General features: G+C 45.9%; 1 protein-coding gene across 1 annotated transcript in view; it reads right to left on the bottom strand.

Annotated features, from left to right (window-relative positions):
- LOC139226917 (carboxypeptidase D-like) overlaps positions 1 to 17,221 on the bottom strand; it is a 216,772-nt gene that overhangs the window by 155,008 nt on the left and 44,543 nt on the right. Inside the window, exons 9-10 of the mRNA XM_070858009.1 lie at positions 14,795 to 15,073; positions 7,698 to 7,790 (exon numbers count right to left, since the gene is read on the bottom strand). Of these exons, the coding sequence (XP_070714110.1) occupies positions 7,698 to 7,790; positions 14,795 to 15,073 (372 nt within the window). The remainder of the gene's footprint in view (positions 1 to 7,697; positions 7,791 to 14,794; positions 15,074 to 17,221) is intronic.

Raw genomic sequence — 17,221 nt, forward strand, 5'->3', positions numbered from 1 at the left:
TTAGTCTACCCCGTGGTTGATCCGCCCCGCGATTAATACGCCCCTGTCCCAACCCCACATTAAAGGACCTTCCTGATTGACCACGCTCCTGTCTGTGTGTATGCGAGGAGTGATGGAAGAATTTCCCCAGGTATGAGCAGTATTCAAATCTTGCACGAATCTACAACCTCATCAAGTGCGTGATGCACACATCAGAATCATAGCGTAAACAAATGTAGCACTAAGCACTTGGAAGGTTGCTCACTACCTCCCCCAATGGTCAGAGTGGTTAGAGACACCACCCACCATAATACTAAGCCACGATTACCAGTAAATCTCAGGTTTGGTCCCCAGTCTATGTTGGGAAAGTGCGGGGGGGAGAGTTGTGCTACAGTTGGCCTCAGCCCCCTGGGGTGGGGAGTGGGTAAACAAGCACAGAGAGTTCTCACCCCTCATCGTTAACTGGTGGAAAGTCTGCTGCTCTGCGTGCGCTTGTGCTAAGGATAGGATCAGGTTCTTTGTGATTCCCTCACAGTGGAATATCCTGCCCACACACATTGTCTAGCCTCACACACGAAGAGTGCTCCCACTTGTTTGGGATACCAGAAGCTGCTGGCGCAGGTGGAACTGTATCCCAATATCAGCCAGGTGTTGAGGAGGGGAGAATACGGAAGAAGAAAACATTGTTTCTAACTTTCATGACTCGAGCCAGTTAGCCGGTGCCAAGAGGCCCAGTAGCACAAGGAAGGTCTATTACTGAAGCGCTGGCATGTGCCACAAGACAAATTTGTTTATTTCCAAACCCAGTGTATTACCCTGGAGACTGCAATAAAATTAATGTTCAGTAAAGAATTCTGATTTATTCTCGCTATAATTTATTTAGTACTAACTGTCCCAATAGCTTAATTACTTTGAATATGAAATTATAATTTAATTGGTTAGCCAGCTTCAGCAGGAACTCTGTTTTTTTCTTAATCTGGCAGGTAGCCATGAGAGGCTATTTGACGTCTTAATGCTTTCAGGTATTGCTGTGAATTTATGCACTGCGATCTGGGGACTTTTATGTGACTTCAATTACTTTTCAGATAATCAATAAAGTAACGCACTTAATGTTGGAGTTCACAGCACAAGAATCTAAAGTATATCAGGGTTTTGTTTCAACCCTGCCCCCATTTCTCTAACTGCTCCTGAAGGCACTGACATGCTAGTTTGCAGATCCACAGGGCACAGTGGGCCGTTGAAGCCTCACTCAAACGGCTGGTTAATTTGGTTGTTTTTGGGTTCTCAGGCCGTGTTCACAATTAGCGCATATATTGCCTCTCCCTAGCTGCCCTGACAAGCTGCTGTTGCGCTTTTTCCTTGATCGTTTTTACCACTAAGTAGCTTGCTGGGCTACTTCGGATGATACGAAAGAGCCAACCATGCAGTTAGGGACCAGGTCTGTGTGTCTGACGGGCTGGGCAGGGTTGGTGGGTGTGTCCTCCCTGAATCAGTGCAGCGTCGGTGGGATCCTATGTAGTGTAATGCCCACACAGTCAAATAGCCCGCTGCCGCTCATGAGCGATGGCCACTTGGGCGAGCTACTGGAGGGGCCCTTGGGGACCGTGTGCCAACAATGAACAACATTGATGGGCAAACAGGACCGATTTAAAATTTCAGACCTGATTTTTGCAGATTTCATTTTGAACTTTTGTTTTCGGTGAATTTTGCATTCAAGGTGAGAGATGTTTAGTACAGGATAATATTTTCAGAAATCCAGTGTAGCACCAGGTGATTCCAGCTAAGTTATAGAATGATTGAATGCAGAGTGAATTATTCCCTACTCTGACCCTCCCTCAGACCCGATCCCCAGTTAATCTAGAATCCAAATGTCCACATAATCTTAAATCTTATACAGGACGATACCTGCACAAGTGGTGCTATCAGTCCAATTGTTCAATTTGCAGGGCTAGAGGGAAAGAGCAGGGTGGGGAAACTAATTGGATAGAGCTGGCATGGGCACGATGGGCCAAATGGCCTCCTTTTGTGCTGTCCGATTCTATGATTTAAACTGGGCTGGTCAGCTCAGTACCATAGGCAACACACTACTGTACACAAATGTTTCATGGCTATCACAGCAAAGCTTGCTTCTGTCCTCAGCTGATATCCATTGACACACATACGTGCAGCATAGGTTGCTGTGATCATAAGCAGCAAACCTAGCCAAATCCTTCCTCCTTCCCCTAACCAACCAACTCAAACCTTGAGGCCAGATGCACCCCATTGCTGTCCCAACTGAGATTAGCTTCCAAGCACAGACCAGGGGTGAAACCATTGGCCATTTCTGAGCAGCATAGTTTGTGGCACTTTTACCCATTAAACTACCATGGGGAGTATGGTTGGGCAGGGTGTGGGGAGAGACACCTAGTCCATAACAAAGAAAAGAAAGACTTGCATTTATATTACGCCTTTCACGAACTCCGGACGTCCCAAAGCGCTTTACAGCCAATGAAGTACCTTTTTTTGTTCACTGTTGTAATGTGCATATGTGGCATCGTAATTGCACACAGCAAGCTCCCACAAACAGTAATGTGATAATGACCAGTTAATCTGCTTTAGTGATGTTGTTTGAGGGATAAGTATTGGCGCAGGATACCAGGGATAACTCCCCTGCTCTTCTTTGAAATAGTGGCCATGGAATCTTTTCCTGTCCACCTGAGAGAGCAGATGGGGCCTCGGTTTAACATCTCATCCAAAAGACGGCACCGCCGACAGTGCAGCACTCCCTCAGCACTGCACTGCAGTGTCAACCTCGATTTTTGTGCTCATGTCTCTGGAGTGAACCTACAACCTTCTGACTCAGAAGTGAGTGTGCTACCCACTGAGTCGCTGGCTGACGCCCGGTTTTTAACTCCTGCGCCATTTTAACTGCCAGGCCTCATTTGAATAGTCAGAACACTGCCTCCCGCCCGAAGCCGGTGGGAAGGACATCACAGCCAGTGGGCGGGAGCGGGAAATTGGATGCCAATGTCACTGTGGCCCCAAGATGACGGACCCCGGGAAGGTTAGTGCTGCGAGGGAGGGGACTCCAAAGAGGGAAGGCCGGGGCTGGGGAGGCCCAAGGGTTCATTGCGGGACGCGGAGGAGCACTCCCACTCCTCTTGGCCCACCAGGAATCTTCACCAAAATACACTTCTCAGTTGCCTCCCCGCCAGGTTTCGCTTGTTGCGGACCTCCCGCGAATTCAGGTAAAAATTCTGCACATTAAGCAGGCTCTCGCCTGCCTGCCGCAGGCAATCCTCCCGTGCCTGAAATGTCTCTGGTCAAAGTGGCGGCAGGCAGGGATGTGTGTTGGGAATGGAGCACCAAAACTCCCCATCCATTCGGGCTGGGAGCGCTGGCTTATGGACCTTTATACGGGGCCGGAAATTTCGGAATGCTCTGCATTTAATTTTCAGTCAGGGCACTGCAGTGAAACTCAAACTCAGGGCTGCGGCAATGTCTTGCTGTTCAAGAAATCTCTTCCACTGTGCTATTGGCTTACTCCTCAACTTCAAAATCTCCCCCTTCGTTAAATTCACTAATGGCAGGGCAGACCCGGAGTAAAATACTAGCTCTTCAGGGTGATAGTACATATGTGGAATGCTGCCCCAGATTATCTTTATTAATCATAGAATCACATAGCACAGAAGGAGGTCATTCAGCCCATTATGTCTGTGCCGGCCCTTTGAAAGAGCTAATCATTTAGTCCCACTGCCCGGCCCTGCAATTTTTTTCATTTTCAAGTATGTATTATATTCATGTTTGAAAATTATTATTGAATCTGCTTCCACCACCCTTTCAGGCAGTGCATTTCAGATCACAACTCGCTGCATAAAAAAAGATTCTCCAAATCTCGTCCTGGTTCTTTTGCCAATCATCTTAAATCTATGCCCTCTGGTTACTGACCCTCCTGCCAGTAGGAACAGTTTCTCCTTATTTACTCTATCAAAACCCTTCATGATTTCGAACACCTCTATTAAATCCTCCCCTAATCTTCTCTGCTCGAAGGAGAACAATCCCAGTGAAATGTATGCACCTGTGAGTATGCTCACAGGTTTGCAGAGCTGTTGCCCGGTTACCAGTACACTCGTGGCCTTCCGCGAGAGGTGGGCGCCGGAGGGACTGGAGTGCATCATTTCAACTGGGAACAGAATTTTAATTTGATTTCATTGATTTGATTTGACAAAGGTTCCGTTTATGTTAAATTGTTCAATTGTGTTTTTGGTGCCCTCAAGAAAACCAAGAGGGCACTTGAATGAAAGTTTCTAGAGTGTGACCCCCCTTTAATCAGGGGGTACTTGTTTATTGTCTTCAACAAAATAGTTGTAGAGCTGTTGATCGTGGTCTTCTGCGAGAGGTGGGCGCCAGAGGGACTGGAGTGCATCATCACCCCCGGCAACAAAATTTTAATTTGATTTAAGTTGACTGTCAAAAGTTTAATTTGTTTAATTGTGTCGGTTTTAGTGACCGCCCCCCCCCACCCCACTTTAATCAGGGGGCACTTGTATTAATGTTTCAACTTTAAAATAGTTGTAAAGCTGTTGCATTGTGAGTGGCTTAGTCAGTCACGTGATGTTCACAAGACTCAATAGAACCCCAGTAAGTTGGGTCTAGTTCATCCACGATGAGGTATGCAGTTGTGAGCCTAGTGGATGAACTGGTAATGTGTAGTGTGATTGTTAAACCTTTGTTAATAAACCAACTAGTTCTTAATAGCAATGTATTGCTATGAATTCTTACGCAAAGAACCCATGAAGTAAATACATTACACCCAGCTTCTCTAGTCGCTACACGTAACTGAAGTTCCGCATCCCGTAATCACTCGAATAAGTTCTTAACAAGCACAGAAACAAACAAATTGCTCACTTGTCACTGTAGTTCATTAAAATTCATTTTGATCAGGGACTGGAATGCACAAACCAATAACAAACGGGGGAATAGAGCACATTCATGCATTCTAGTGACATTCTGTCACCCTTCACGCTACTTTTTCAATAAAATTATTGCCCGGGGGTGGGGGAATTGGGGGTGGGGCAGGGGGGAAGCCTCCAATCTATTGTCCGATGTTTTGAATCAGGGACGTTACCCATAAAATCGAAGGAAGCGAAGCAACAGGAACATCACAGCAGATGTTGATATCCTGAACGGGAATCATTTCCGAGTGGAAACGACACCCTGTTGTCAACTTAATCATCCCAAGATTCACAAACACAAAGCATTCATTGCAACCAATGCAATTTTAGACAAATTGCCTTAAAGTGCCTCTGTTGTTTTTGTATGCAGAAGTGAAGCTAGAATAGTTATGTTTATAACCACAGTTACAAGCTGCTTCAGCCGTACAGGAAAAAGCAGGGGACAAGGGCCAGATTTCTTCTGCTCACTCCAACCTAGAAAGGGCCACTTGCGATAGTAATGAACAAGTGCTTAAAACGTTTGGTTACCATTGCTCTGTTAACTCATTTAAAGTGAATGGGGTAACGTCTCTGTTAAAATAACAGACAGCAGAGGAAACACCTTATGTTAAACTTGTATGTTAGGTTAAACTTGTATCAAACCTTGGTTAGACCACACTTGCATTTATATAGCACCTTTCATGACCACCGAATGTCCCAAAGCACTTTACAGCCAATGAAGTACTTTTTGAAGTGTAGTCACTGTTGTAATGTGGGAAGCGCAGCAGCCAATTTGCATACAGCAAGCTCCCACAAGCAGCAATGTGATAATAACCAGATAATTTGTTTTTGTTATGTTGATTTAGGGATAAATATTGGCCAGGCCAGCGGGGAGAACTCCCCTGCTCTTCTTCGAAACAGAGCCATGGGATCTTTTACATCCACCTGAGAGAGTAGACGGGGCCTCGGTTTAACATCTCATCCAAAAGACAGCACCTCTGTCACTGGAGGGTTGCTTAGGTTTTTGTGCTCAATTCTCTGGAGTGGGACTTGAACCGACAACCTTCTGAGTCAGAAGTAAGTGTCCTACCAACTGAGCCATAGCTGACACTGTAAGCACTGGTGTGCTGTACACAGTTCTGGTCTCCATTTTATAAATAAGATATAAAGGCATCGGAGAAGGTGCATAGAAGAACAGGCTAGTGCTCTTTTCTCTCGATAATGAAAGGGTTTGATGGGGTAGAAAATGTTTCCACTTGTGGGGTAGTCCAAAACTGAAGCTCATAAATATAAGATAGTCACTAATAAAACCAATAGGGAACTCAGGAGAAACCTCTTTCCCCAGAGAGTGGCGAGAATGTGGAACTTGCTGTCAGATGGAGTAGTTGAGGCGAATAGTATCGATGTATTTAAGGGGAAGCTAGATAAGCACATGAGGGAGAAAGGAATAGAAGGATATGCTGATCGGGTTTGGTGAAGTAGAGTGGGAAGAGGCTCATGAGGAGCATAAACACTCGCAGAGACCTGTTGGGCCGAATGACCCATTTCTGTGCTGTAAATTCTATGTAGTGTGACAGATAAAACATGCACATGACACAAGACTTCCATATATATACCAGATAGATCCTCCATGGCATTGCTCACAGTGAGTCCAATGATATGATATCTTAGGAAGGCAAGAAGATTACACAATGTAATTCTGCTAGTATAACAGAATGATCCACGCCTTTGTTACCGCTTGACTTGACTACTCCTACACACTCCTGGCTGGCCTCCCACATTCTAACCTACGTAAACTTGAGATCATCCAAAACTTGGCAGCCCGTGTCCTAACTCGCACCAAGTCCCGCTCATCCATCACCCCTGTGCTCACCGACTTACATTGGCTCCCAGTTAAGCAACGCCTCGATTTCAAAATTCTCATCCTTGTTTACAAATCCCTCCATGGCCTCGCCCCTCCCTATCTCTGTAATCTCCTTCAGCCTCACAACCCCGGGATGTCTGCGCTCCTCAAATTCTGCCCTCTTGAGCATCCCCGATTATAATCGCTCAGCTGCCTTCAGCTGCCAAGGCCCCAAGCCCTGGAATTCCCTCCCTAAACCACCTCTCTACCTCTCTTTCCTTCTTTAAGACGCTCCTTAAAACCTACCTCTTTGACCAAGCTTTTTGGTCATCTGCCATAATTTCTTCTTATGTGGCTCGGTGTCAAATTTATTTGTTTTGTCTTCAAACACTCCTGTGAAGCGCCTTGGGATGTTTTACTACATTAAAGGCGCTATATAAATACAAGTTGTTGTTGTTGTACAGGGCGGTTCGGCCAAATGACCTGTTTCTGTGCTGTACAATGTAACACGATGGCTGGGTTTTTTCACTTCAGTGCTCCAAGGGCTCACAAACGTGGACTGGCTCACAAACAGCGGAACTGCCTCCAAGGCATTTCCTTTCAAATCTCTGAAAGTTGCAGTCGGGCTTGATGAAGGAAAGCCTTTAGTGGACTGTGTGAAATTATTTCTCTTCGTTTTACACAGCTTCGAGATAGCGGAAGCCTAACAGATTCTGCTTGAGGCTATATTTCAAACTGTGGACTGACAATGGTATTGAATTTAAGTGTGCCACTTATGGGTGCCAGGATGAAGTAGCTGTACTGTGTGGCAGTAATGGGCCCCACATAGTTGCTCTATTTCAATTTTTCTTCGACTCATGGACCCCTGCTATACTTAATTGTGCAGCTCTGAGATAATTCAGTCCCAGATAGTGTTCATCGTAACCAGGTTTCATTGTATAACACAAATCTGAGCAATTCACCTGAAGATGTCATCATCTGGAGATCCACTGTATTGTTCTTCTGCAGTCAGATTCTCGTATGGAATGTCTTGGAATTCTGGGAGGAACAGCGTATGGATGATGGATTAGTGAGGCATCAAAGCAGGAAGTCAGCAAGGCAAAAAAATTAACCAAAAAAATGACCATATTATAAAGAAAGTTCTGCAATTATTGGCAAAAGGGAGGGAAATGGGATTATACTAAATAGCTCCAGCTGAACAGCTAATACCAGCACAGGCATGTAGGGCTGAACGGCCTCCTTTGTGTTTAATTTGTCTGACCCTATAAATATATAGGAGAAACTGAGCTACTTTGCGCCTCCTGTTAGGTGTTAACGGAGCGCAAATGTGTTTGCGACCGGGCGCACTGCTGTTAACGACTCCCGCCATATTGGGCGGGAGCTTAGCGGCAGCGCTATGGCGTTGTTCCTCGATCTCCTGCGCCCAGAGACATAGAAACTTCGAGCCTGCACCACCATTCAATGTGATCATGGCTGATCATGCAACTTCAGTATCCCATTCTTGCTTTCTCTCCATATCCCATGATCCCTTTAGCCATAAGGGCCACATCTAACTCACTTTTGAATATATCTAACAAACTGGCCTCAACAACTTTCTGTGGTAGAGAATTCCACAGGTTCACAATTCTCTGAGTGAAGAAGTTTCTCCTCATCTCGGTCCTAAATGGCTTACCCCTTATCCTTAGACTGTGACCCCTGGTTCTGGATTTCCCCAACATCGAGAACATTCTTCCTGCATCTAACCTGTCCAATCCTGTCAGAATTTTATATGTTTCTATGAGATCCCCTCTCAGTCTTCTAAATTCCAGTGAAAATAAGCCTAGTCTTTCTTCATATGTCAGTCCTGCCATCCCGGGAATCAGTCTGATGAACCTTCGCTGCACTCCCTCAATAGCAAGAATGTCCTTCCTCAGATTAGGAGACCAAAACTGTACACAATATTCGAGGTGTGGCCTCACCAAGGCCCTGTACAACTGCAGTATGACCTCCCTGCTCCTATACTCAAATCCCCTCGCTATGAAGGCCAACATGCCATTTGCCTTCTTCACCGCCTTCTGTACCTGCATGCCAACTTTCAATGACTGATGTACCATGTCACCCAGGTCTCGTTATACTGCATCTGCCATACATTTGCCCACTCACCTAACCTGTCCAAGTCACCCTGCAGCCTCTTAGCATCCTCCTCACAGCTCACACTGCCACCCAGCTTAGTGTCATCTGCAAACTTGGAGATATTACATTCAATTCCTTCGTCCAAATCATTAATGTATATTGTAAATAGCTGGAGTCCCAGCACTGAACCTTGCGGTACCCCACTAGTCACTGCCTGTCATTCTGAAAAGGACCCGTTTATTCCTAGTCTTTGCTTCCTGTCTGCCAACCAGTTCCCGATCCACGTCAATACATTACCCCCAATACCATGTGCTTTAATTTTTCACACTAATCTCTTGTGTGGGACCTTGTCAAAAGCCTTTTGAAAGTCCAAATACATCACATCCACTTGTTCTCCCTTGTCCACTCTACTAGTTACATCCTCAAAAAATTCTAGAAGATTTGTCAAGCATGATTTCCCTTTCATAAATCCATGCTGACTTGGACTGATCCTGTAACTGCTTTCTAAATGCACTGATATTACATCTTTAATAATTGATTCCAACATTTTCCCCACTACCGACGTCAGGCTAACCGGTCTATAATTCCGTGTTTTCTCTCTCTCTCCTTTTTTTAAAAAGTGGGGTTACATTAGCTACCTTCCAATCCAGAGGAACTGATCCAGTGTCCATGGAATGTTGCAAAATGACCACCAATGCATCCACTATTTGTAGGGCCACTTCCTTAAGTACTCTGGGATGCAGATTATCAGGCCCTGGGGATTTATCGGCCTTCAGTCCCATCAATTTCCCTAACACCATTTCCTGATTAATAAGGATTTCCGTGATATTATCGCTGCGCGTATCGCCCCCGTTAGCGCCCCAGCCCCAAAATTGGCTTTCGCCCCCTGCAGCTGCACCGGTCGATGACAGTGACAGCTTCAGGGGTCATGTACTGGGCGGCCGGCCACTACCGGGGAGAAAATTGAATGGGGAAGTGGCCGAGTGCAGAAAGAAAAACGTACCTTTTCGTTGCTGCTCCTGATGCGCTTTCTTCGCGGGGTCGTGGCCGCAATCGCTTGGCCCAACACTCTGCTGACCGTGCGGCACCCCCGCTCCCCAGTGGTCCAGGTAGGTGTCTTTTTTTTTGCAGAGTTGGCAGCGTGGGCCCTTCCCGTTAATTGAGGGAAGAGCCCCTCGGACGCGACAATGCTACGCGGCGCAGTGCGTCGCGCTGCTGAGGCGTCCGTCCCAGGAAGCTTGATTTAGCACTCCAATTCCTTTGGGGGTGGTAACCCAAATGAATCGAGAGGGACGAGACTTCTGCGTCTGGTGCTAAGTCTCGCGCCTCCCGAGTTTTACCGCCCACCAATGGGGCGATACCCAATTTCTAGGCCATAGCACTTTATCATGACTCTGAGAAACATCTTTGAGTGCTTCATATACAATGAATTACTTGAAGTACAGTGACTGTCGTTATGTAGACAAATGGATCTGGCCTGGAGGGGACGAAGGTTGAACAGGTCCCTGGCCAAAGACTGTTCTAACTGGAAGAAGAGCATCCGGGAGGGCGCTGAGCACCTCGAGTCTTGTCGCCGAGAGCATGCAGAAAGCAAGCGCAGGCAGCGGAAAGAGTGTGCGGCAAACCAGACTCCCCACCCACCCTTTCCCTCAACCACTGTCTGTCCCACCTGTGACAGAGACTGTAATTCCCGCATTGGACTGTACAGTCACCTAAGAACTCATTTTTAGAGTGGAAGCAAGTCTTCTTCAATTTCGAGAGACTGCCTATGATGATGGTAGACAAATGTAACAGCCGTTTCTGCACCTTAGCGTCAACAATGATCAGGTTGTGTGTTTCTGGTAGTGTTGGTTGAGTGGGAAATGTTGGCCAATACACACGGACTAAACCCGACTCTTCTGCCGTGAGATGCTTAGCAGAGCTTTCATGTTTTATTCAAAGGGCGGGTTTTATTTCGGGAGAGATGTAAAATGAATTGCCGATTCGCTATCAAAGATTTTACACTATCACACAAGGTCAAACTCTGACCCAATGATAGAGAGACTCATGGAACCAACATTTTTCAAATAAAAGCAGTATTACAGCATTCGTCTGAGGGTCCTTATTCCGCATATCCTTTGTGTGCGGGGGTTATTCGTAGGCTATGCACCTCTTTGGTCTTCAGTCCTTTGCAGTTTAACATGGAGAGCACCAGTGTGCACAGCAGCCTGTGGTTAGGCAGTCATGACCAAAATCTGCACAGCACTGCAGATGCAATTGATACTTAAAAAATGACTGGCTCATTTTCTATTGCGTTTATAGCTGAGAAGCTAATGTGTGTGATATTAGCTTTCGAACATTTAAAGCGTTATTACTTTGCCTCTTATTTAAACGGAGGTGTTAATCAATATAACACTTTTTTTGTGACACTGGAAACCCCAGCATTCATTGCCCATTCCCAGCTGCCCTGAGAAGGTGGTGATCTTCCCCTTGAACTGCCACCACCCCTTGTAGTAATGACGGTGTTAGGTAGGGAATGCCAGTATTTTGATCCAGCATTGATGAAGGAATGCTGATACACCTCCAAATGAGGATGGCGTGCGACGTGGAAGAGATGCCGTTCCCCATGATATTGGTGATCTTCTCCTCGGGGTAGAGGTCAACGGGGCTGAGTTAATCTCTCTTAAAATAGTGATGTTAAAGCTCCGTAAACTCATTCAAACAAAAGCAAAATACTGCGGATGCTGGAATCTGAAATAACTACAGAAAATGCTGGAAATCTCAGGAGGTCAGGCAGCATCTATGGAAAGGAAAACAAGAGTTAACGTTTCAGGTCGGTGACCTGTCGTCAGAACTCCACCCTGACGAAGGGTTATCGACCTGGAACGTTAACTCTGTTTTTCTCTCCACAGATGCTGCCTGACCCGTTGAGATTTCCAGCATTTTCTGTTTTTAATTCCACAAACTCATTAACAGTCCTGCTCTAACATGGCACATGGTGGTTTCTCGGCTTGTATTGCAAATTGTTTCACCTTGAGTGCATCACTCAGGAAAATCTGCTCCCTGTGGGCTACAGCCATGTTAATCTTACCCTTGCATCTGAGAAACTGAAAGCGACAATAAACAGGCTGATTCCAATAGATCCATAACTCATTTGCCCAGTTATTTTATACTTGAATCAAAATTGTGCTTGGATCAGGATCTCTGTAAACTGCGGTTAAACTAGAAAACTCACAAACCATTTATCATTCCTTCAGCAATTCAGTCTAATTAAGAACAGAAAGCACTTACCGAAACCACAAATCTTTAAGAAAACCGATGCACTATCTAATCGTGCTCTGTGACGTTGTATCAAGGGGATATTTGGCACTGTTTGGCTGCATCCTATCGCTGGATCATTTAGGATTGTCTGTTCTTGGATTGAATTATTAGGTTTGGGCTACGAACTCCGGACAATGGGATGGGCTTTGCTTTAGCGGAGCGCCGTGCTTGGATCCATGGATTTTTCTCAAATTGTCTGCCTGCGTTTCTCTCAACGTTTCCCTGACCAGTCCCACAGAACACAACTAACCACATTTTCTGAGCGAGTGCTGACTTACTATGTGGAGTGACTCTCTTGAGTTACCTGGTGTGAGGAGAATCAGAATAGATAATCTCCTCATGAGGGGAATTCAATAACAAAAAAAATGCGACAGGACTCCGCCTTTACCCCCGCCACCTCATTGGTTTACGGAGTAATTGCAACCAATGTTCCCTGTAATTTATTTTGGTGCTGGCCCCGTGGCTCAGTGGGTAGCACTCTCGCCTCCGAGTCAGAAAGTTGTGGGTCCAAATCCCACTCGAGACCTCAGCACAAAATCTCGGCTGACACTCCAGTGCAGTGCTGAGGGAGTGCTGCTCTGTCAGAGGTACCGTCTTTCAGATGAGATGTTAAACCGAGGCCCCGTCTGCTCTCTCAGGTGGATGTAAAAGATCCCATGGCACTATTTCGAAGAAGAGTAGGGGTTATCCCCGGTGTCCTGGCCAATATATTTATCCCTCGATCAACATAACAAAAAACAGATTATCTGGTCAATATCACATTGCTGTTTGTGGGAGCTTGCTGTGCACAAATTGGCTGCCGCATTTCCTATATTACAACAGTGACTACACTCCAAAAAGTACTTCATTGGCTGTAAAGCGCTTTGAGATGTCCGGTGGTCGTAAAAGGCGCTGTATAAATCCAAGTCTTTCTTTAAGGGGCTGCAAGGGTCATTCAAAATACTGCACGGGATCTCTGGAGCATTGTACAAATGCGCAGCTTGAAGGGAACATTGACTGAAACATGTTTCTGGTGCTTAGACAGACAGACTGAGAGGTTGTAATGCCCTAACCCTGGTACCATGCTGAATTAGTTGATCTAATCTGCGGTGGCAATGGAGCTCTACAATTGGTCACAGTGTCCTTGGGTTGTGGAGGGGAGCAATCTAGCACCATTTCCGCTCCTGATTCAGTGATCCCTGTTCAAAGGTGCGTGTGTATGTGCGCACGCGTGTGTGTGCTGCGTGCTGTTTGTGCATGCGCGTGTGCCTGTGTGTGTGCGCGCATGCTGTTTGTGTATGCCCGTGTGCCCGTGTGTGTGTGTGTGCATGTGCTGTTTGTGTATGCACGTGTGCCCGTGTGTGTGCGTGCTGGTTGTGTATGCACGTGTGCCCGTGTGTGTGTGTGTGTATGTGTGTAAATGCCTCTCACTCCCACAGTGTGCTGACGGTCACTGCCTAGCTTCACATAAGAGGTGAGGTTCTGGACAGTGTCGGCATCTGTGGACACATTTCCCAGAATTAGCCCATATCACAGTAGCGGAAAGGGAGGGGGAACTTATATCTTCAGTAAGGTTGGAGTCCTTCACTTGATTCTACCCAGGTTTTCCTTGTCCTTTAATGATTTTTTTTTGTTGGCCAAGAAACCATTTGATGTTACCACCTCAATGTGCCCGCAGTCTTTCTCCTGTGAAGTTGCAAATGGGGAGTCAAATCCAAGTGCAATCTTTAGGTGAAGAGGAGCTAGAGGATGGGGAAGAACTGAGCCAGGATGTGCGGGTGTAATTCAGTTGCATTTTAAAGTTATATATACTTACTTTTATACCTCCATTATAGATCCCTATATTCACATAGACTATGTCTATGTAAACCTGCTCCACCATTCAATAAGATCATGGCTGATCTGATCTTGGCCTCAACTGCACTTCCCTGCCCACTCCCCATAACCCTTGACTGCCTTTTCATTCAAAAATCTGTCTACCTCCACCTTAAATATATTCAATGACCCAGCTTCCACAGCTCTCTGGGGAAGAGAATTCACGGCCCTCAGAGAGAAGAAATTCCTCCTCATCTCCTTTTTAAATGGGCGACCCCTTATGCTGAACCTATGCCCCCTAGTTCTAGCTTCCCCCACGAGGGGAAACACCCTCTCTGTATCTACCCCTCAGAATCTTATACGTTTCAATAAGATCGCCTTTCATTCTTCTAAACTCCAATGAGTATAGGCCCAACCTGCTCAACCTTTCTTCATAAGACAACCACTTCATCTCAGGAATCAACCTAGTGAACCTTCTCTGACCTGCCTCCAAAGCAGGTATGTCCTTCCTTAAATAAGGAGGGCTACATGAAAATGTAAGACTTTCAATGTATTACAGATTATTGATAACCCGAGGCCCACAACACAGGACTCCACCACTGTTGGAAAGAGTATGAGAAAAGGCAAAGTGAATCGATAAATAATCATGTCAAGGGTAGGTTTTAAAAGCTTCTAGTTCACAAGAGGAAGAGGAAAGAGCTTCGCAGGTTTGATCCAGGGAAAGAATGAGCAAGAGTGTGCAGAGTTTAGATTTTAAGAGGAAGAGTTCATTGGAAGACATATCTGGATCTTAGCAAGAATAGAAAAGCTCAGAGGAGCACCAACCACAGTCTGTGCGGAAACATAATTTCACTTGCACAGTTCAGAGGCCGGATGAGCACCATCTCTATCTGTAGTGATGACGTCTTGTTGCTTCTTACAATTCCACTCGTTTTGGCACTCACTGGCTGGTAGGTTGTCGTATGGGTAATTTACAACCAACGCTCCTCCGTGAAGGCTCCCAGAGAGGACGAACGGATTGTCCTGTAACCAATTCATCACAGCCTGAGTCTCATTCTGGATTACAGGACTGTGGGCCTTGTTCAGTCCGTCTGGGAAGTTTCTGTTCAAGTCCACTCCATTGGCATTGTATCTGTAAAGTGGTTAACATGAGAGATCAGGAAATATCCTCAAACACAGATAATCTTAAAATGATTATAACTTATGATGGAAGCACAAGTACGGATTCATTGCACGCTCTGTTATTTTGTTGAGAATGTTCATTGGTAAGATGTCTACTAACAACAACTTGTATTTATATAGCGCCTTTAACGTAGTGAAACTCCCAAGGCGCTTCACAGGAGTGTTATGAGACAAAAATTTGACACCGAGCCACATAAGGAGAAATGAGGGCAGGTGACAAAAGCTTGGTCAAAGAGATAGGTTTTAAGGAGCATCTTGAAGGAGGAAATAGAGGTAGAGAGGCGGAGAGGTTTAGGCAGGGAATGGCAGAGCTTGTGGCCTAGGCAACAGAAGGCACGGCCACCAATGATTGAGCGATTATAATCAGGGATGCTCAAGAGGGCAGAATTAGAGGAGCGCAGACATCTTGGGGGGGTTGTGGGGCTGGAGAAGATTACAGAGATGGAGGGGGGGGGGTGTGGCGAGGCCATGAAGGGATTTGAAAACAAGGATGAGAATTCTGAAATCGAGGCGCAGCTTAACCGAGAGCCAATGTAGGTCAGTGAGCACAGGGGTGATGAGCGAACGAGACTTGGTGCAACCGAGTTTTGGATCACCTCTAGTTTACGTAGGGTAGAATGTGGGGGGCCAGCCAGGAGTGCGTTGGAATAGTCAAGTCTAGAGGTAACAAAGGCATGGGTGAGGGTTTCAGCAGAGGATGAACTGAGGCAAGGGCAGAGACAGGCGATGTTACGGAGGAGGAAGTAGGCAGTCTTAGCTATGCTGCATTAATAACCTGCATTTTCTCTCCATCTGTTTTTCTGCACTGGTCAAAAGCGAGGTTTATTTCTTATTGTACATTCATAACAAGCAAGGGTTCCTGACATACTTTATACTTGGAATTGACAAGGTTTGTCAGTTACTGTGTACTAGTGATTGACATTGCTCGTTACCCACTCTGTACTTATAATTGACAAGCCTTGTCCATTCTGTGTTCTTGTAACTGACAAGGCTCATTACTTACTTTGCAGAAGTAACTGACAAGGCTCAGTACTTTCTTTGTGCTAATAATTGACAGGGCTTCTATTTACTATATACCTGTACTTGAGAGGATTTCTAGCTTGCTGTACGCTGGTAATTGACATTACAGTGCAATTGACAAAACCCAATACTTACCAGAGCCAATAATATGGCACCAACACTTTCATTTGTTTTATATTAAGGGAATCAAGGGATATGAGGATAGTGCAGGAAAGTGGAGTTGAGGTCGAAGATTAGCCATGACCTTACTGAATGGCGGAGATGGCTCGAAGAACCAAATGACCTACGGCTCCTAATTCTTAATCAGTCAACCTTGGCTAATGACTTGAGGCCAGCTCATTTACATAATATCTGGCACTCTTCATCTGGAATTTAGGGTAGCAGCTGCCAATGAAGGGCTGCTGCTTCACCTGTCCTGTGCTGGACAAGTTTCTGGTATGGGGGGAAAATGGAACACTGGGAAGCACTGGGTGCACAGGGGCAGGGGGGTACCAGGAGGCACTGGGCTAGAGTTCCTTCTACATCAGACAACCCGCTCATTTTAGTGTTTTCCTGGACAGTTCGAGCCTCGTGCACAGTTCGCCCCCCTTTGCGTTGGTGACTTTTTTGTGGTGCATTGAGGATTTTGCAGAGGGCTGGCTTACGTGTCTGATAATACGGGAAGCAGGGGTTCCATGCACGCTAGTCCATAATATCACGTCCAAAAGACGGCACCTCCGGCAGTGCAGCACTCCCTCGGTACTACACTGGAGTGTCAGCCTAGATTATGCGCTCAAGTCTCTGGAACTCTATAGCGCCTTTCATGACCACCGGACGTCTCAAAGCGCTTTACAGCCAATGAAGTACTTATTGAAGTGTAGTCACTGTTGTAATGTAGGAAATGCCGCAGCCAATTTGCGACAGCAAGCTCCCACAAATTGCAATGTGAAAATGACTAGTTAATCTGATTTTGTTTTGTGATGTTGATCGAGGGATAAAATATTGGTCAGGACAGTGGGGATAACTCACCTGCTCTTCTTTGAAATAGTCCCATGAGGTCTTATACGTCCACCTGAGAGAGCGGCCGGTGTCTCTGTTT

Source organism: Pristiophorus japonicus, chromosome 16, assembly GCF_044704955.1.
Source record: "Pristiophorus japonicus isolate sPriJap1 chromosome 16, sPriJap1.hap1, whole genome shotgun sequence".
NCBI classification, from domain to species: Eukaryota; Metazoa; Chordata; class Chondrichthyes; family Pristiophoridae; genus Pristiophorus; species Pristiophorus japonicus.